Below are 21,401 nucleotides of genomic sequence, written 5' to 3' on the forward strand. Positions count from 1 at the left end.
TCGAACTCGGAAGATTATAAGAAATCCCGCTATGCCCTCCGACAAACCATCAAACAGGCAAAGTGTCAATACAGGACTAAGATCGAATTGTACTACACCGGTTCTGACACTTGTCGGATGTGGCAGTGCTTGCAAACCATTACAGACTACATGGGGAAGCACAGCCAAAAGCTGCCCAGTGACACGAGCCTACCAGACGAGCTAAACTACTTCTACGCTTGATTCGAGGCAAGACCTTTAAACAGGTCAACATTCACAAGGACGCAGGGCCAGAAGGATTACCAGGACGTGTACTGCGAGCATGCGCTGACCAACTGGCAAGTGTCTTCACTGACAATTTCAACCTCTCCCTGACAGAGTTTGTAATACCAACATGTTTTAAGCAGACCACCATAGTCCCTGTGCCCAAGAACTCTAAGGTAACCTGTCTAAAGTACTACCGCCCAGTAGCACTCACGTCTGTAGCCATGAAGTGCTTTGAAAGGCTGGTCATGGTTCACATCAACACCATCATGCCAGAAACCTTAGACCCACTCCAATTTGCATACCGCCCCAACAGATCCACAGGTGATGTGATCTCCATTGCACTCCACACTGCCCTTTCCCACCTGGACAAAAGGAACACCTATTTGAGAATGTTATTCATTGACTACAGCTCAGCGTTCAACACCATAGTTCACTCAAAGCTCATCAATAAGCTAAGGACCCTGGGACTAAACACCTCCCTCTGCAACCGGATGCTGGATTTCCTAACGGGCCGCTCCCAGGTGTGAAAGGATAGGTAACAACACATCCGCCACGCTGATCCTCCACACAGGGGCCCCTCAGGGGTGCGTGCTCAGTCACCTCCTGTACACCCTGTTCATTCATGACTGCACGGCCAGGCACGACTACAACACCATCATGAAATTTATTGATGACACAACACAATCACTGACAATCGCTGACAATAACGAGACAGCCTAAAGGGAAGAGGTCAGAGACCTGGCCGTGTGGTGCCAGGACAACAGCCTCTCCCTCAACATGATCAAGACAAAGGAGATGATCGTGGACTACAAGAAAAAGTAGACCGAGCACGCCCCCATTCTCATCGATGGAGCTGCAGTGGAGCAGGTTGAGTGCTTCAAGTTCCTTGGTGTCCACATCACCAACAAACTAACATGGTCCAAGCACACTAAGACAGTCATGAAGAGGGCACAACAAAACCTATTCCCCCTCAGGAGACTGAAAAGATTTGGCATGGGTATGGCAGCAGGCAGGTGTGAGCGCATCTGCACGCACAGTGAGGCAAAGATTTTTGGAGGATGGCCTGTTGTCAAGAAGAGCAGCAAAGAAGCCACTTCTCTCCAGGAAAAACATCAGGGACAGACTGATGTTCTGAAAAAGGTACAGAGATTGGACTGCTGAGGACTGGGGTAAAGTCATTTTCTCTGTTGAATCTCCTTTCCGATTGTTTGGGGCATCCAGAAAAAAAGCTTGTCCGGAGAAGACAAGGTGAGCGCTACCATCAGTCCTGTGTCATGCCAACAGTAAAGCATCCTGAGACCATTCATATGTGGGGTTGATTCTTAGCCAAGGGAGTGGGCTCACTCACAATCTTTCCTAAGAATACAGCCATGAATAAAGAATGGTACCAACACATCCTCCGAGAGCAACTTCTCCCAACCATCCAGGAAGAGTTTGGTGACGAACAATGCCTTTTCCAGCATGATGGAGCACCTTGCCATAAGGCAAAAGTGATAACTAAGTGGCTCGGGAACAAAACATTGATATTTGGGTCCATGGCCAGGAAACTCCCCAGACCTTAATCCCATTGAGAACTTGTGGTCAATCCTCAAGAGGCGGGTGGATAAACAAAAACCCACAAATTCTGACAAACTCCAAGCATTGATTATGCAAGAATGGGCTGCCATCAGTCAGGATGTGGCCCAGAAGTTAATTGACAGCATGCCAGGACGGATTGCAGAGGTCTTGAAAAAGAAGGGTCAACACTGCAAATGTTGACTCTTTGCATCAACTTCATGTAATTGTCAATAAAAGCCCTTATGAAATGCTTGTAATTATACTTCAGTATTCCATAGTAACATCTGACAAAAATATCTAAAGACGGAAGCAGCAAACATTGTGGAAATTAATATTTATGTCATTCTCAAAACTTTTGGCCACAACTGTACATACTACCTCAAATAACCGGTACCCCCCTGTATATAGTCTCGCTATTGTTCTTTACATTCTTTATTGTAACCACAATGTCACAAATAATTTGTATCTACCTTTCCAATTACTTTGAGTTTGGGAATTACAAATGTGAGCTTTTCATTATTAGTTGCATTGTTTTAGTTTGAACATGAAGACTTTTTTCTATAAATGATTGTTTTATGCAGGATGCTGCATTTTTGACCAATTGCAAGTAGGCCTAATAAAAAAATCCTACTTCTTTAAGTTATTTTATGTAGGTCTAGGCTCCGAAGAAATAGACTCCAATTAAGCCCTCTTGTTGTTTGTGAAGTCAAATTAAAATGAAGATGATTGTTGAAATGAAATGCTCGACTGGTGTATGTTCTCTCCATCTGTTGGTGTGCAACACTTGCATAACAAGTTAGCTATATTTTCAGCACCAGCCACTGTTCACCTTCAATTAATTGCACTGCGGTTGCCGCCAGTTGTTTTTTAAATGTAACCTTTATTTAGCTAAGCAAATCAGGTAAGAACACATTCTTATTTCCAATCACGGCCTAAACCGGCCAAACCCAGATGAAGCTGGGCCAATTGTGTGCCGCCCTATGTCACTCCCAATCACGGTCGGATGTGATACAGCCTCTATTCGAACCAGGGACTGTAGTAATGCCTCTTGCAGTGCCTTAGGCCGCTGCGCCACTCGGGAGCAATGGCCTATATATATATATATATATACAGTGAGGGAAAAAAGAGGGAAAAAAGTATTTGATCCCCTGCTGATTTTGTACGTTTGCCCACTGACAAAGAAATCAGAAATCAGTCTATAATTTTAATGGTAGGTTTATTTGAACAGTGAGAGACATAATAACAACAAAAACAAAAACAAAAAATCAGAAAAACACATGTCAAAAATGCTATAAATTGATTTGCATTTTAATGAGGGAAATAAGTATTGAGGGAAATAAGTATTGTCAACCATGTTGACTCCTGCATAATTTGTTTTTTTTAGTACTTTTGTGTGCCAATAGTTATTGCTTTGTTTGTTGAAACTGTCTATGTGCAGTGGCGGTTGTTCATGTTATCTAGACCAAAGGGGGTTAGTTAGCTAATAGACCTTGCTTGATTCTATGCATCGCTCTGTTTGTGTCTAACTAACAATGTTTGGTAGCTAGCCACCTAGCTAGCTAATGTTAGCTAGATAGCTAGTTAGGGTAAGTAATGTTTGAACATTGATAGCTAGCTACCAAACTATTTCATAAGATATAACGATACCACCTCATAAGATAAACAGCTAGCTAGTTTGATATGGCCTTCAGTCATTGTAACCAAATAAATCATTATTTTCCCTTTTAATCTGGTTAACATTGTAGATAGCTAGACAACATTAGCTTGTTAAGTTATCGACCGGTGCCATTGTATCACCGATATTAGCGGACACTACCTTTAGCAAGTAAGCTTACGTTAACTAGCTAGCTAGCAAATTATATAACTATCTAGTAAGCTAATCAAACTAGACAAATTAGCTCACTACCTGGCTAGCTAGCAACAAGACACCGTTCTCAGCTACAGGCTTACTAGTTAGCGTCCTCCTGCTAGTAGCCTCTTCGGTCCAGGAGACATGTACACATTGGATACACCAATGTCTAACTTACAGGTCTCCTGTATCAAAGATGCTGTTAGCTGACATTACCAATAATATATTTTCCTGTCAGTGTACACGTCTAGGTCCTAAAAGTTATGACGTTGGCTACCTAGTCAGTTATTTAGCTAGTTGGGTATTTATTACTATTCTAGGATTACTAATATCTGGCCATATATTACTTTGACGTCGCTAGTTAACGTTATCAACCAGATAGACATTCAAGTCTTGGCTACGATTCCTAGCAAGTTGTCTAATAATAGCTTAAAACAGCCAAATTGACTTCCTATTTTAAAATGGCTTGATGCTAATTAACGTTAGTATTTGAAGCCATCCAGTCCTATGATTAATTGTATATAATTTACAAAGTGTTAATTATTTCAGTGTAGATCTAGTAGGATAGTATTTTTTTACCACATCTTCTAGATATCCACCTGTAATCTGCCAACACATTTGAAAGTACAGTACGCCACTCAAAGTAAGTACAGAATAACATTTATTTTTTGTACATTTACCCTTTTCTCAATATTGTAATAATTTAATAACATTATGTGCACCTGGAAGCCTTTATCTATGTACGTGGGTGTGTGTAATAATGTGTATGTCACAAGTGTAGAGAGGAGAAGGCAGGAGGTAGTCGCATGTTTAGAACTACTGAAATTATTAAAGCACCATATATAAAAGTGGGACAAAACCCAAAGTGAAAAATAATAAAGTATTCAGGAAATAGTAGGAGAGATTCCGCTCAGGAAACAAGCAACATTTACAATGACTGACAAAGACAGAAGGCCAGAGGGAGTAATTATACAGTGATAGATTGGGGATTGGAACCAGGTGTGTGTAATGATGACGACACAAGTCCTAGGTTGATGAGTGAAGGGCGTTTACCAGCAGCAGGTTCGGCAGCAGCTCTTTGGCCGGTGACACCGAACACCTGAGCTGGACAGCAGGGGGAGCCAAAGCGACCAAAGCGACCCCCCACGACGCCGTGAGTCCAACAGGCTACGGACGGAGTACGCCGGGGCCCCCATCGACATCCAATGGAGCGGGAGGTGCGTCGTGGGGTCCAGCACTAGGCAAGGGACCAGCTGCCACCGGCATGAGGAGAGATACATGAAATGAGGGTGAGATACGGTAATTGACGGGGAGCTGTAATCTGTACCTCATTAACTCCCCTCGGGGCTTTGAACGGCCCCACAAACCGCGGGCTCAGCTTCCGGCAGGGCAGGTGGAGGGACAGGTACCTCCACCTGTCACCGGGTTGAAAGCTAGACCCTGTCACCGGGTTGAAAGACAGGGGTCACACTGCGGTGATGATCAGCCTGTACCTTTTGCCGGAGGAACCAATCGTCCACCGCAGGAGCCTTTGATCTGACTAAGGTGCCAGGGCCGGGTGATAGTCTAGAACACACTGAAAGGGGGTGAAGTTAGTGGAGGAGTGATGGAGGAAGTTTTGTTCGTATTCTGCCCAAGGCAGAAATGCAGCCCACTCCCCCGGCCATTCCTGACACTAACTACGAAGGTACCTACCCAGTTCCTGATTTCCCTTTCCACCTGCCCATTTGATTGGGGACGGTACCCGGAGGTGAGGCTGACCGTGACCCCCAATTGTTCCATGAAGGCCTTCCAGACATGGGAGGTCAACTGAGGACCACGGTCAGACACGATGTCCTCCGGGATCCGTAGTGCCGGAAGACTTGAGAGAAGATAGCCTCCATGGTATGCATATGGTTGTAGGGAGACCAGGCAGAGGAATCAAACGACAGGCTTTGAAAAACGGTCCACAACGACCAGGATGGTGGTGTGCACCTCCGAGGGGGGAAGGTCTGTGACAAAGTCTACGGAGAGATGGGACCAGGGTCATTGTGGAACCGGCAGCGGGTGGAGTTTGCCATAGGGGAGGTGTCTCTGTGTCTTGCCTGTGTGCAGGGGGAGCAGGAAGAGATGTAAACCCAGACGTCCTGGGCCAAGGTGAGCCAACAGTACTTGGTGGAGAGACAGTCGACAGTACGGGCTATACCCGGGTTCCCCGACACAGGTGCTGTGTGCGCCCAGGCAAGGAGACAGTCCCGCACATCAGAGGGCATGTAGGTACACCCCTTAGGGACAGTGGGCAGGTGAGGGCTCCCATCACAGGGCTCGACTGATGTCCGCGTCCACATTCCGCACGACAGGAGCAACAATGTGGGACAGGGCAATAATGGGTGTCACTTTCTCCCTCTGATCCTCTGTGTCATGCACCCGAGACAACACATCGGCCTTGACTTTAGATCCCGGCCGGTAGGAGAGGGTAAAGTCAAACCTGGCGAAGAATATGGTCCACCTGGCCTGACGCGAGTTCAGCCTCTTCACGGCTCAAATATACTCTAGGTTCTGGTGGTCTGTCCAAACCAATGGGTGTTGAGCACCCTCAGGTACAGGTGATGCCCTATCAGCCTCTCCAAAATGGACCTGACGAGAGACAAGTTGCTCGCGTGTAGTGGAGTACACCAAGATGTCATCTATGTACACCACTACACAACGACCCAATTTGTCTCCAAACACCTCGTTAATGAAGGATTGAAACACAGAGGGTGCATTTGTCAGTCCATAGGGCGTTACCCTGTATTTGTAGTGCCCGGTTCTGGTGCTGAAGATAGTCTTCCATTCATCCCCCTCTCTGAAGCGCACCAGGTTGTAGGCACTGCGTAAATTCAATTTGGTAAAGTACTGAGCACCATGCATTTGTTCGATCACAGTGGATATGAGAGGCAAGGGATAACTTACTTAGCAGTTGCCTTACTCAGTGTCCGGTAATCGATACAGGGGTGGAGACCTCTGTCTTTCTTCTTCACAAGAAATAAGCTGGAGGAGGCCGGAGAGGTGGACGGACAAAGGAATCCTTGGGCCAGCGCCTCCTGGACGTAGACTTCCATGGCTTCGGTCTATGCATGCGAGAGAAGGTAGATGTGCCCCCGCGGGAGGGTAAAACCAGGCAGTAGGTCAATAGTGCCATCCCAAGGGTGATGAGGGGGCAGGCACGTGGCACAAGTCTTCGAAAAAAACACCTTTAGATCCCGGTATTCCTCCTGGATAGAGACGTGGGTGGCCTGGTCCGTACTTTCCATGGAGGTGGCACAGACACAGAGAGACAATTCTCCTGACACTCAACAACCTCCTCTCTGCCCATGATATCCTGGGGTTATGCAACTGTAACCAGGGGAAACCTAAAACTACAGGAGAGTCTAAGATGAGGAAAATTATGCGTTCATGGTGGGTGTGAGCAACTGTGAGGGAAATGGGAATCGTGGTTTGGCACACCAGTCCTGTTCCTAGGGGACGGTTGTCTAGGTCATGGACTGGGATAGGGGGTTTGAAAGAGACTAGAGTAATGCGTAATGACAAGGCCACTGACTGGTCTAGGAAATTACCTGCAGTACCTGAGTCCACTAGGGAAGGACTCAGTGGGGGGCCAGGATAGGCTGGGAAGGTGACAGGAAGGAGGTGGACAGAGAGGAGCAAGGCACAACCACGCCTACTTGGGAAGGTGCAGGAGTGCTCCCCGGCCTGTCACTTCCTCGCCTGGTTCTTCTTCTAGGACAGGTCTTCCAGGGGTGGTCTGACTCCCCGCAGTAGGAGCAGAGACCCTGTTGACGGCAGCGTTGACGTTCCTCTGGGGGAAGGTGCTTCGTGCCCACCTCCATGGGCTCAGTCTCGCTGGAGATTCCTGGGAGAGTCCAGAATGCCCGGGATGGGCGACGACGGGCACGTAGGAGATTACAAAGGCGGATGGCCATGGCGATGAACTGGTCCAGCATGCAGTCCTCATTTCGACAGGCCAGCTCAGTCTGGACATCCTCCTGTAGCCCGCTGTGGAAAACCGTCAACAGGGCCTGTTCGTTCCAGCCAGTGGACGTAGCCACCGTCCGGAAATCCAGAGTGTACTCAGATGCTGTCCTGGACCCCTGGCGTAGACAGAGGAGATGCTCACCTCCCTCTCGGCCCTCTGTAAGGTGGTCGAAAATGGCACAGAAGAGTTGGGTGAAGCGCTCATAGAACTGCACTTCTGAACCGTCCCTCTCCCAGACAGCGGGCGCCCAATCCAGAGCCCCGCCTGTCAGCACCGAGATCACCAAGGCCAGCCACCTTGTCCCTCTCGGAGGCCGTCCTGGCATGACGGGCAAGGTGGAGGTCGCTCCTATAGCGTAGAGGTCGGCATGTCCTGCTGCTTCCTGTTCTGTTGGGTCGGTCATTCTGTCACAGGTGTAGAGAGGAGAAGGCAGGTGCAGGTTTAGAGCTACTGAAATTATTAAAGCACCATATACAGTGCCTTATACAGTGTATGTTTGTTTATATAATTATTATTTATTTTTGTTACGCTCGTCTGTTACTGTCACTTTGTCCTATCGTTGTCTAATATCTTTTCACCTTTGTTTTGAATGTTCTTAATTGGAAAATGCAAAAAAAAGAAAAAAAAGAAAAAGAAAGAGTAGGAGAGTAGGTTTAACCTCTCTACTGTTAGAAAGCCAGATCAACTAAGAATACCTAAGAGTGAATTAAGCTATTTTGAAAACACAATTAAGGGAATTAACTGGAATGATCTCTTGTCCTATACAGATGTGGAAGCTGATAGTCAAGTTTTTCTATCCACAATCCAGACTACAATAAATGGTTTCCTAAAGAAAATTAAATCCAAACCTGACCAAAAGAGCACTCTTCCTTGGCTAAAAAGAAAAAATCCTGAAATTGATGATAGAATGAGATTATGCTCTAAAAATAGCCCTAAGATCCAAATTAGAGCATGACAGACGTAGGTTTACCATGTTGAGAAATAAGGTGATGAAAGAAATCAGACAGGCCTAGACAATCCTTTTTATTAACATAATTGGTGAAGCAAAGGGAAATTCTAAACTGATCTGGGAGAATCTAAAAAAGTTAACAGGGAAAGACCACTGCAAAAAGACTAGAAATCATGGTGAATAACAATCTAACACAGGATGCAGTCAAAATAGCAATAGCCTTCAATTCCTACTTTATTGACTCTGTCAGGGTACTGACACAGAACCCCTAAACTGGTTTCTTGGGCTCAGTGCTAGTGAATGACGCCCTGTCTTCATCATAAGGGAGGTTTCTGAGTCAAAGGTGAACAAGGTGATTAGTTCACTAAAGAACTCTATAGCCAAAGATGTGTTTGGGCTGGACTCTACCTTTCTTAAAAACTACAAAGAGTCACTCATTGGCCCCATTAATAAGGTCACCAACACATCTATTGTTCTCGGGGTGTTTCCAAGGGTATGGAAGTCAGCAATAATAACAGCCATCTTTAAATCAGGCGACCCTGCTGACGTGAGTACAGACCCATTAGTATACTACCTGTGGTGTCAAAGGTTGTTGAAAAGTGTGTAGCAGAACAACTGATTGCCCACCTCAACAACAGCCCCTTCACATTACACTCCATGCAGGTTGGCTTCAGAACGAAACACTCCACAGAAACTGCTTTCTTCTGGAAAATGTGAAGTCCAAGATGGACAAAGGGGGCGTTGTTGGGGCTGTGTTTCTGGACCTAAGGAAGGCTTTTGATACTGTTAACCATGAGATTCATATCACAAAATTGTCCAAGTTCAACTTTTCCCCTGATGCCTTGAGATGGATGAAATCATACCTTGAAGGCAGAACTCAGTGTGTCAGAGTGAGCAATGAGCTGTCGCCCACTCTTAGCTATGATGTGGGCATGCCCCAAGGGTCAATACTGGGGCCCCTACTCTTCAGCCTGTACATTTATGATCTGCCATCTTTCTGTACTGGGTCTGAAGTTCAAATGTATGCAGATGATACAGTGATATATGTGCATGCAAAGAGCAAACAATAAGCTGCACAAAAACTCACTACTGTAATGGTCCAGGTTACAAAGTGGCTCAGTGACTCATGTTTGCATCTCAATGTGAAAAAAACTGTTTGCATGTTCTTCACAAAGAGGGCAACAGATGCTACTGAGCCAGATGTTTGTGTGTCAGGGGAAAAGCTCCAGGTGGTATCTGATTTTAAGTACATTGGCATCATACTTGATTCCAACCTCTCTTTCAAAAAGCATGTGAAAAGGGTAATTCAAATAACCAAATTCAAACTAGCTCATTTCCGATTTATACGAAATTGTTTGACTACAGAGGTAGCAAAACTGTACTTCAAATCTATGATACTCCCCCACTTAACATACTGCTTGACTAGTTTCGCCCAAGCTTGCTGTACAATATTAAGACCTATTCAGTCTGTCTACAAACAGGCTCTCAAAGTGCTTGATAGGAAGCCCAATAGCCATCATCACTGTTACATCCTCAGAAAGCATGAGCTCCTGAGTTGGGAAAATCTTGTGCAATACACCGACGCATGTCTTGTATTCAAGATCCTAAATGGCCTGGCTCCCCCTCCACTCAGTATTTTTGTTAAACAGAAAACCCAAACATATGGCAGCAGATCCACAAGGTCTGCCATGAGAGGTGACTGTATAGTTCCCTTAAGGAAAAGCACCTTTGGTAAATCCGTTTTCTCTGTGAGAGCTTCCCATGTCTGGAATACACTGCCATCAGACACACGTAACTGCACCACATATCACACTTTCACAAAATGCTTGAAGACATGGCTAAAGGTCAATCAGATTTGCAAACATGGTCCCTAGCTGTGTGTTGCCGCTTTCCATGTTGTCTGTTGTCTGTAGCTTGTGAGGTGTGGAAACACTTTGCTGCTTTTATGAATTTTGTCTTGCTGCTTTTTGTTCTATGTTTCTCTGTCTGTATGCTACGTCTTGCTTGTCCTAAGTTGCTATTGTCTATATTGTAATTGTTTTTAATAACCTGCCCAGAAAATTATCCGGCTGGCTAAAACCGGCACCTCTTACTGAAACGTTGATTAATGTGCACTGTCCCTGTAAAAATAAAATAAACTCAAATAAATACATACAGTAACTAAATTGAAAGATAGATATTTCTCGTAGCAAATGTTGTTTATTTAGAATGAGATAATATCTTGGGTCAATGGCAGGTCGTCTCCACTCATGGATGTCCTCGATTCCAGTGATTCTGATCCAGGGGAGTAGGGGAAGATAACAAACAGCTGATAAAAAAAATTCAAAATCAAAGCGTTTCAGTGGCGTTTCAGAAAATTAAAAGGTTGAGAAGCTCTGCTCTATTCACTTTTTCCTTTCACTCTATCATCACAGATCCTTTTCCCATTTATCTCTCTCTCCCACTCTCTCATCTCTGCAGCTGGAGCCTTTTGTTATTTACACTTGAAATGATAATGACATCATAAAATGAGGCCAGCTGCTCCATTTTGCACCGACATCACACACAGCCCAATTTGTGTTATAAAGAGATGAGGGAAACAGATACTATTGTAACATTTACACATCTCCTAAATATTCACATGTGGAGTGGCATGGGGTGGCATTTGTAAAGTTGAATGTATGAGTTGAATCAGCTGTGGGGTTGTTCCCTCTAATTTACAGTACTTGGATGACCCATTCTCAGTATGGTATACTGAGCCAATCAGTCAGAAACAGACTGGCTGTAGGGCAGTCGAGCAGATTCCAGAAGGACTGGTACATCTTAGGGCCCGATTCGGATTTAGATTAAACCTGCATAGGTGATGGTTTGACGGTGTCAAATCCATAACGGCTCCCGGCAGGACATTGCCATTGGTTACACGGAGTCGCATTGAGAGAAATCCCATATGCAGCCTTGTTCACAAGTTTGAACACGTGAGATGTAATCTACACCTGTAATGGTTTTCCTCCTCTTCATCTGAAGAGGAGAGGCGAGAAGGATCGGAGGACCAATATGCGGCGTGGTAAGTGTCCATGGTTGTTTATTAAAACACATCAACTGAACACTCCATACAAAAACAATAAACGCAATGTGAATAACCGAAACCGAAAACAGTACCATGTGGTGTAAAACAAAGACACGGAAACAGTCACCCACAAACAAACAGTGAAACCCAGGCTACCTAAGTATGACTCTCAATCAGAGACAACTAACGACATCTGCCTCTGATTGAGAACCATACTTGGCCAAACACAGAAAAACAACCTAGACACACAAAACATAGAATGCCCACCCAACTCACGTCCTGACCAACTAAAACAAACAATTAACACAATAACTAGGGTCAGAACGTGACAACACCTCAATTAGGCTTATATAAATCGTAATTATTTTGTTTTAAGATTTTCAATTTGAGTGTCATTATTTCTATATAGCCTACACTTTCTCCTTCTGAACTTCTAACACAAGTGGGACGGGCATGGCTTCGTGACAATGATCACAAGAGCCGCTGCTCATCAATTTGACAGCTCCAACGCATTTTCACCTCCAACACTGCCAAACATCAGCTATGTGTGGGTTGGCTATCGCCGGATAACGCTTGATCTGATTGAATCTAGGCCTTTGGCCGGGATTAAAACCAATCACACTTTTCAAGCACAACGGAATCAAGAAAGCACATTCCTCACTAAATAGCATCAATTTGGGTCAGAAACATTTATTCTAGTGTCAAACAAGAGTTTTGTGAGATTTGTGACAAGAGTTCATCAAGATGTTAAGAATGTTGGGTTTGGATTACAATTATGCAAACAATTCATGCCCTCTTTTGCCAAGATCCAAGTGAAAATGGTCCCTTCTTGCCCTGTTTATACCTGGTTCTAACCTGCGTCCTTCGTCCTGCTCTTGTTGTGATCTTGTCTGTTTACACACTGATCATAATCAGGTCACAATACGCCTTTTAATCGTCTAGACCAGTCTGAAAAATGTGAGCACAATCAGATTATGGATAGGACCAGGACAAAGGACACATGTTAGCACCAGGTATAAATGGGGCTTTTGAGACTGAGCGAAAATCCCTCTATGGATTGACCATTTCTTTGTCTCCAGTTCGACAAAACATGCTTCCAGGATGCACAACCGACTGTGGTTTGCATGCCATGCCAAAGGACCCTATCATGGTTGGAGTTCATTGGTCCCTATACAGGAAGGTATGACAATTGACGTGTTTGGAAAGGTAGTCTGCTTACTGGACCCAATGAGTTGAGGCAAACTATTGTCATATCCAGGATGTGATATGTGTCATGCACTCTACCCCTCCTGCCACCTGATTGGACCTGTCCATAACCTGTAATACATTACATATATGGAAGGAACTTAATCACCTACTGGAGACTTGAAGACAGAACGTCACCCAGAGAGCTGTGCATAGTTATACAGACAAATCCTTAGATTTGGCCAAATAGACCATATAAATATTAATAAATTCCATTCTAGTTCTGGTTAGACAGCTGAACTTGTACACTCACACAGCTTATTTTCATTTTCTAGGTAAAGTGTAGACATGCTGTCTTTTAAAGCACATCTATATGATATTTAGAGAAGATGTTTTGTTGATAAACACATCTACACTCAAGCTGGGCGATGTTTGTGCAATTAGTAAGGATATTAGTTATGGGATTTGTCTCACGGGAAAGCTCTAACAGCAGACAGAAGGAGAGACAAAACTAGCTAGATATTGTGTTGTAGGAGAGTTGAGCTGACTGAAGGCCGAGTGCATTCAACTCGCAGTAGTTGACTTCGTTACCACGATAATATCTCTTTATATGAAACTTTAAATCTAAGTTACAAGGGTAGAGATCCTATTAAATTACTAGAGGGGCCATGTCATTAATCCTCAAATGTACACAATGAGGTGAAAATGGCAGACATATTGGTCAGGGAGAAATCCAAACCAGTCTAATTGGAATGAATGGCAGTAGAGGCATGATCCTGATTTTACTTATGCAGGAAAATAAAAGCAAGGCATGTGATAGAACAGAAATTGTGTAATAGATTGTCAACCTAAAATATTGTTGTATAGTTATAAATACAGTTTATACAGGTTATGAAAAATGTCTGCATAAATAGCCTCTAAAATATATGTAAACATACCACAAATGTGACTTGTTTCACGTCACTACGTCACACGAGAGCCATTTTTGAAGGTAAACTTTTTGTATTTTTATCAAACTGCGTTTTTTGGCAGAAATGCCTTCTGGAACATGTGAACTTTGATTTGCCTTAACAAACTTGTTTCCATTTGTAAATTTGAATACAATTGATAAATTACGATCCTAGTTGGTTTAGCCACAAAAAAAGACAATATTCCCGCTAGCCATGATTGGCTGAGATAATGAGTGGGCTGGACATGCTGAGAGATGAGTTCGGATTGGTCTGTTATGTAGCACACTTCTGTCTATTTGAGCTGGTCAGGAAGTGTAGCATGTAATCCTTTCTAACACAGCTTTTTTTTCTAAAGATATCACATAGAAAAACCGCATAAGTGTTGCTCTCCACTTTCTAGAGTACCAAGTTTTGAAATCTGTGGAATTAGAGTATGATAGCTAAGGAGATAGATCTTCAAACTAAGGGCAACAATGGCATCCGTGACCGAGAGGGAGAAGTGTCCATCCATGTAAGATAGTCTAGCTAGCTAGATTTTCAGATATTACACATTTCAAATTTAGTCATAAAGTTATTTTCATTTCAAGTTAAAGTGTACTGTTAGCTAGCTAGCTAACGTTAGCTGGCTGGCTTGCTAGCTAACGTTACGTGTATGATCTGTGTAGTAATATCTTTTGTATCTCAGAGCCATTTGCTTTGCTTGTTAAAGCCCAATGTTAGCTAGCTAATATTGAACATGGTTGGTTAGATACCTGCAAATTCATGCAGGGTAGTAATATCATGAGTTGGGATTATGGTTAATCTTTTAGCTAGCTAGCTACATGTCTTAACAAAAGACTCCACTATGCAAGTTGTCACTGCGACAACTGTTGATAGAAATAGCTGGTAAATTAGCTCTGGCTATCTACTCCGATTTCAGAGCACGCTTGTCTGAGTGTGCCAGATAGCTGGGCGGTGCTAAAGCTTTAGAGGGTGTAAACGATGCTGAATGGATGTTGACAAAGGAGAGCTCTCCAGTAGGTGTACCAAAACATTCAAAGGCCATTTCCACAGAAGTGAGGTTACAAGTTTATCAACTTTCAAAGCAGAATTACTTTCCCATTGTTCCTCAACTGTAGTGTATGATATACAATTTTGTAGCTCTGAGTCTCTACTTTTATCCAATGTAAAAACACAATTTATTTTATTTTTTTGCTACATAAGACCGAATTAAGCCGGTTGGTCACAAATGTCTAAAAATATATACAGTACCAGTCAAAAGGTTGGACACACCTACCCATTCAAGGATTTTTCTTTATTTTTACTATTTTCTACATTGTAGAATAATAGTGAAGACATCAAAACTGTGAAATAACACATACGGAATCATGTAGTAACCAATATATCACCAACATATGATACAATATCAGTACTTGTAACATTTACAACTAAGTCCTATCATCAACTGATTTCAGCCAGTGTATGGCTGTGGATTGACTGTTTGAAAGTAACGCTGGCATAATGGCATTTCAATTCAAAGGTTTATGGAATCATTCCTCTAAAACTGGGTGGATAGCTAACAAACATACAGTGGAGATTAATTAAATTAATTGTTTTCCACAATAGGATGTTATTAATAAAACGTCAATAAGGTGCAGAGCGTTTGATTTGATTGCAGGGGGCTCCTTTCCCCCCTGCAATCAAATCAAACGCTCTGCACCTTATTGTGACGGTTTATTAATAACAACCTATTAGGTGTAGGTGTCACCCCCAGCTCCGCTAAAACCATTGGCAACTGTGTGCCGTTTTCAAGGGATCGTTAAATAAATGTAAACTATTTGATTGTAATAACGTCACCTCTTGAAGAGCGTAGTCAGAACTACACATTTAAAATGATTCCATGCAAAACAATTACACACATGTATGTCGATCATCTGAGTTATACAGCAAGTAACTGCATTCTTTTCATGATCAGTAAATAATCATAACTGTGTAGTTCTGACTAACTTCTTCAAGAGCTGGGGGTTTCCTGTTCATTTTTATTGTGCTTATAACAAAATGCATGAAGAAATTTATGGAAACTATTACAAATATGCCATTGAAAAATACAATGTTCAGACTGGTATGTTCACAATATTGGGCTATAGAGGAAAAACTATTCTACGTGCCGAGGTGTAAGTGGGGTTGGTTATACAGCCTTTAATTTCCCTGCACTCTATGTGTGGAATTATCTACAACAGACTTTAAAATTGGAGGAATTGGTGTCTACAAGGAATTTCAGATGGTTGTTTTTATTTAACCTTTAGTTAACTAGGCAAGTCAGTTAAGAACAAATTATTATTTACGATGACGGCCTGCACCGGCCAAACCCGGAAGACGCTGGGCCAATTGTGAGCCTCCCTATGGGACTCCCAATCACGGCCGGTTCTGATACAGCCTGGATTCGAATCAGGATGTCTGTAGTGACGCCTCAAGCACTGAGATAAAGTGCCTTAGACCGCTGCGCCACTCGGGGACCTTTTTACGGAAGAATGTCTGTTTTTTTATGATTGAGTTTTGCTTTACGGGTATTTTATTGTGTATATGAATGTGTAGTTTAATGTGCGCATTGTATTTTCATCTGTATTATGGGGCTCATCTGGAAAAGAGACCTTGGTCTCAACATTGACTCTCTGTCAAAATAAAGACTCAATAAAAATAAAAAATGTCTTGGGGGACTGTGGTCTAAATACCCAGCATCACTTTCTACTCCACCCATTCCAATAGACCAATAGCATAGCAGCGCCCTTCGAACAGTTAAGTGCCTTGATCAAGGGCACAATGGCAGTAGGTGTCACCTGGGATGTAATATCATATGCAGTGCTTTCAAAAAGTATTCATACCCTTGACTTATTCCATATTTTGTTGTGTTACAGCCTGAATTCAAAATGGATTAAATATTTTTTTCTCTCACCCGACCACATTCAATAACCCATTATGACAAAGGGAAAACCTGTTTTTAGACATTTTTGAAAATGTATTGAAAATGAAATAAAGAGATATAAGATGTTTTCACAACCATGAGTCAATACTTTGTAGAAGCACCTTTTGAATCGATTACAGCTGTGGGTCTTTCTGGGCAAGTCTCTAAGAGGTTTCCACACCTGGATTGTTCAACATTTTCCCATTATTATTTTCAAAATTATTCAAGCTCTTTCAAATTGGTTGTTGATCATTGCTAGACAAACATTTTCAGGTTATACCATAGATTTTCAAGTAGATTTAAGTCAGAACTGTGACATGACCACTCATGAACATTCATTGTCTTCTTGGTAAGCAACTCCAGTGTACATTTGACCTTGTGTTTTATGTTGTTGTCCTGCTGAAAGTTGATACACTATCCAAAGTGTAATTAATAACTTCTCCATGCTCAAATGGATATTCAATCGTTTTATTTTTTGACCCTTCTACCAATAGGTGCCCTTCTTCGTGAGGCATTGGAAATCCTCCCTGGTCTTTGAGGTTGAATCTGTGTTTGAAATTCACTGCTCAGCTGAGGGACCTTAAAGATAATTGTATGTGTGTGGTACAGAGATGAAGTAGTCATTCACAAATGTATTGACTCAAGACATTTCAGCTTTTCACTTTTAGTTAATTGGTGCAAATTTTGAAAAACATTATTCCACTTTGACATTATGGGGTATTATGCGAAGGCCAGTGTCAAAACAATCCCATATGAATCCATTCAGGCTTTAACACAACAAAATGTAGGAAAAGTCAATGGCTGTGAATACTTTGTAAAGGCACTGAAAGCCATATAGCAGACACTTCTATCCAAAGCAATTTACAGTCTTTGATGTATTTATGCAGGGCTCATCTGTAAAAGAGACCATAGTCTCTGTATTACATCCCTGTGAAAATAAAGCTTAAATAAAAAACTGTTGCTTACATTTTGTGTATGGGTGGTCTCAGCAGTAATCGAACCCTCAAACATTGCCATTGCAGGCGCCATGCATACCGACTGAGCCACACAGGACCACGTTGATGTTCACTCCCAATAGATTTATCCTGACAGCCCTGTATTTGAACATGCAACCCTTTGGTAATGGCACTTCTCTCTAGAAATTGTTCCTGGATAAGGAGCAATGGGAAAGATCCTGCAAAATGTCTTCAGTCAGTGGTAAACTTAATGTAAAGAATGTTGGAATTGTAGAATACCTTATTTCAGTATCTGAACAGGTTAACAAATATACAACACAACAAAATAATCAGATTAGTGTGGAATGAAGATAAGATAGATAGATAAAATCTATAATTTGTTCTAGCAGGCCTCTCTAATGAAGGAATTACACCGAATAAAATGCTGCATTTAAAAAAAAAAGAAGTTCTGTCATGGCTAAATACGATGTTGTATTAACTTTATAGATTACTGGAGTCTGTTGGAGTCAATGTAAAATTTTCATGCAATACGAGGCAGAAACAAAAAGATATGCTTTGATTGTATTATTTATCCCTGTGAGACCAGGCAATGTCATTATAACACCATTATTATTACAGGAGTTTACATTTGTCAGCTCTGCAGAGAGAAGTGTTTCTCTTAGTAGGCTAATATATATTTCAGGTCAATATAAGCTCTGTAGAAGATCTAGTATCTGTGGCGATTTTAGCATGTAAATCATGATGGGGCAAACTCAAAAAAATTATGTTGATGCATGCCAGCAAAGCCACTACACTAAACAATACATGAATTGTACTTTAATGGTGACAAATGGTACCCACAATTTGTAAGGGCCTACATAAAGCTGTCCCAACAGCAGAGCTTTCTTTTCAGCACCATGGAGTGAATCCTTACCACTGCTACACCTGGCTATTAGCAGAGCCTTGTCTGGCAGCAAAACAGTTCATTCAGCCTCATTTACTGCCTTTTTAAAAACATGGCTGACTTGCTTAAACAAATGTTGTTTCTACTGACAATTGAGATGTTCAAAATATGGTATACGGGAACGATGAGCGCATAAGAGGCCATCTGTAATTTGGATGAAGACATTAATGAGTGAGCTAAGACAGACATAGTCACAATATAAATATTTGTTCAGCACTTTTGAAATGGACAGCGACAGCGACAGAATTCAGAACATGGGCCATTCTTACAGTATTCTCCCTGTACACTAAGTCAGAACCGTAGGATAAATCAAGGGAGCATATAAGCAGACAACGAAAGCTCTTACAATATTCGATGAGCCTGTGATCACCCAGTTCCAAGTTTCCAGTTGTTTTGAACGCGGTAGAAGTCATGCTGGTTTGATAGCATGGCCAATGTAATATAACTTTTTCTGGTCCATGGTGTTGCTTTGAAAAGAGACCCTTAAACCCAGACTTGGACCACACACCCTCTCCACTGAATAGCAGGCTAGTGATTGCTTTGAAACGCTTTCAGTTAGCCACTGATTCCTTCCAAATCACTCATTGTTGAATTTGCGATTTCCAGCTTGTTGTGTAATGTTTATATACAATGGCCGATTAGCACCGATATGTTTAATCTATCATTTATCTTCATATGAAAAGGATTTGCCAGTAGATTGTCAATTTCATTCATGAGAATGACTGGTTGTCTAGCTTGCTAGCTAAGATTTTGATATATGATGTTGGCATGATCAGTCCAATCAAAGTTAGGGTAGATATAATGTGATTTGACATCATTTTATCTGTGGCCAATGACCTTGAGCCTTCTTGGATGGGCACTTCTAATGTAAATCTATGGCAGCACCCAAGGGCAATGCATTTTTGAGCTCTGCCTCTAGATTTTGCAGTGAGGTAGTGACCCCATGAGTGACAGAACACTGAGCCAATCCCAGTTCAACTAGAGAACATTACCAACCCCTACGCGCTGTATTTTCTGCTGGCTGCCTCACCACCACAGAAAGCGCTGAGCTAGGCTGAAACACCTGCATTTTGGAGCTGCCTTACTCAAGAAAGCAAAAAAGAGACCATGTTTGTATGTGGCTATATTAACTCTATTATTATTATTTTTTACATTGTTTTCAAACTGATATGTGACACATATTAATGCCAAATTAACATGCTAACAAGCTCTGCTCCACCTGCCCTAAATGACAGGTCTCCACGGTCTAGTATACAAAATAAAGTACAACTACATTTATGTCTATTATTCTTGGACATTCAGAATGATCTCTTACATTAATCATCTCTATCAATTTATTTTTAACAGGAGTGGATTCAGAAAACAATACTGAAGATTGGCTCAATGCCACTAACTGGCATAATGACTGATCTGTGAAATAACTGGAAGGAAGGAAGGAGTGCGTGCGTGCGTGACGCCTACTTACACCAGTAGGCTAAACCAAAGAAAATGTCAGTAAACATCAATATCAAAGCGGCTACTGGGGTGGGATCATATCAACATATTAATCCCGACAAAACACATACTCCATATAACTCGTCCAGATTGTATCCTCGTTTGGATCATTGTTAGTGTAGGCGCACGTGCCTGTGGAGCTACAAGCCACCATGTGAAAGCCAACCTCCGTCAGCTTGTCAAACGCCTGCTCAAGGAAATTGAATTTCAGGTAGTAACGGGACGTGTACCTCTCCGGTGGCCGATCGGGGTCTCTGCTCTCATTCAAAGTGTCCGAGAACACCTCTTTGGCAAGGGACGTTTTCCCACACACCGTGATGCGCGCCACTCTCCTGAACTTGGCGTCGGTTTGGATATCTCTACCGATACTATACGATCCCCGGTATCCAATTGTGATGTACCCTGACTTTCTGGACTCCCGAGACGGGGAGCGGGCGCTGCTCATTGCGGACATCATGCGCAAAGTTTCCATTCCGCTGGAGGACCCTATGCCGCACTGGAGCGCACCCTCCTCGGTCTCGCTCTGGCAAATATCATCACTGATGGAGTTATCCTTGCTCATCCTGGGGCTGATGCGCGTGGACAGGTCCCGCAACTGGAAGAACTCAGCCTCTCTCTGCAGCCGGCTTTGCTCGGGGAAATAATCAGGCAGTACCAGGTTGAGGTCCCGTAGGTAGTCTAAAATATAACGAAACAAGAATCCGTCCCTGTCCAAGAAGTAGCGCCCTTTGTTGTCGCGCGCCAGGTCCTTTGGAGTCTTCTTGCTGAACATGGTCCAGAGGAGCGAGTCTGGGACAGCGACCAAAGTTATGTGCCGTGTCACATACACCTGTCCCCCTACATTCAGTTCAATTACCTCCGAGAAAGGGCACTCAGACTCGGCGCCAGAGAACCCACGCTCTGTGTCCGTGTCTGCCAGTGACATTTTCACTCGCAGCCCTGGGCCTCTGTTACCGACTGGAATCATGTAATAATGAGAGTGAACGTCTAGCAGTTTGTTTATGTAGTGCTGTGCTTGTCGGTGTGGGAGGAGAGAGTAGACAGCTGATTTGAGTGATGACTGTTAACCCTTTCTTCAAGGATGATAGAAAAGACTATAGGGGAGACTGGTTGTTAGTAGGCTTTTTGAGTATACATTTCATGGAATTCATAAAGTAAACAGTTACTCAATAGCGTTCATTATTAGTTGTATGAATGAAAATTGACTGAATTGAAACTCACACACCAGAGAATTCAGATGCTCTTGTTACAAGACTAAAGGTGACATTTGTGTTTACCTCTATTGTGACTC

The 21,401-nt window shown here is 42.8% G+C and overlaps 1 protein-coding gene across 1 annotated transcript; it reads right to left on the bottom strand.

Moving 5' to 3' along the window:
- Positions 1 to 19,730: 19,730 nt before the first annotated feature.
- LOC109902295 (BTB/POZ domain-containing protein KCTD12-like) lies at positions 19,731 to 21,067 on the bottom strand. Its single transcript, XM_020498552.2, has one exon. The coding sequence runs from the start codon at positions 21,033 to 21,035 to the stop codon at positions 20,160 to 20,162; it is 876 nt and encodes a 291-aa protein (XP_020354141.2). The 5' UTR covers positions 21,036 to 21,067; the 3' UTR covers positions 19,731 to 20,159.
- Between the last annotated feature and the right edge of the window lie 334 nt (positions 21,068 to 21,401).

The sequence above is a fragment of the Oncorhynchus kisutch genome, linkage group LG2 (genome assembly GCF_002021735.2).
Source record: "Oncorhynchus kisutch isolate 150728-3 linkage group LG2, Okis_V2, whole genome shotgun sequence".
NCBI lineage: Eukaryota > Metazoa > Chordata > Actinopteri > Salmoniformes > Salmonidae > Oncorhynchus > Oncorhynchus kisutch.

Bases quoted from the DNA above. Each gene is read 5' to 3' on its own strand.
- LOC109902295 (XM_020498552.2), bottom strand. From the start codon at position 21,035: ATGTCACTGGCAGACACGGACACAGAGCGTGGGTTCTCTGGCGCCGAG.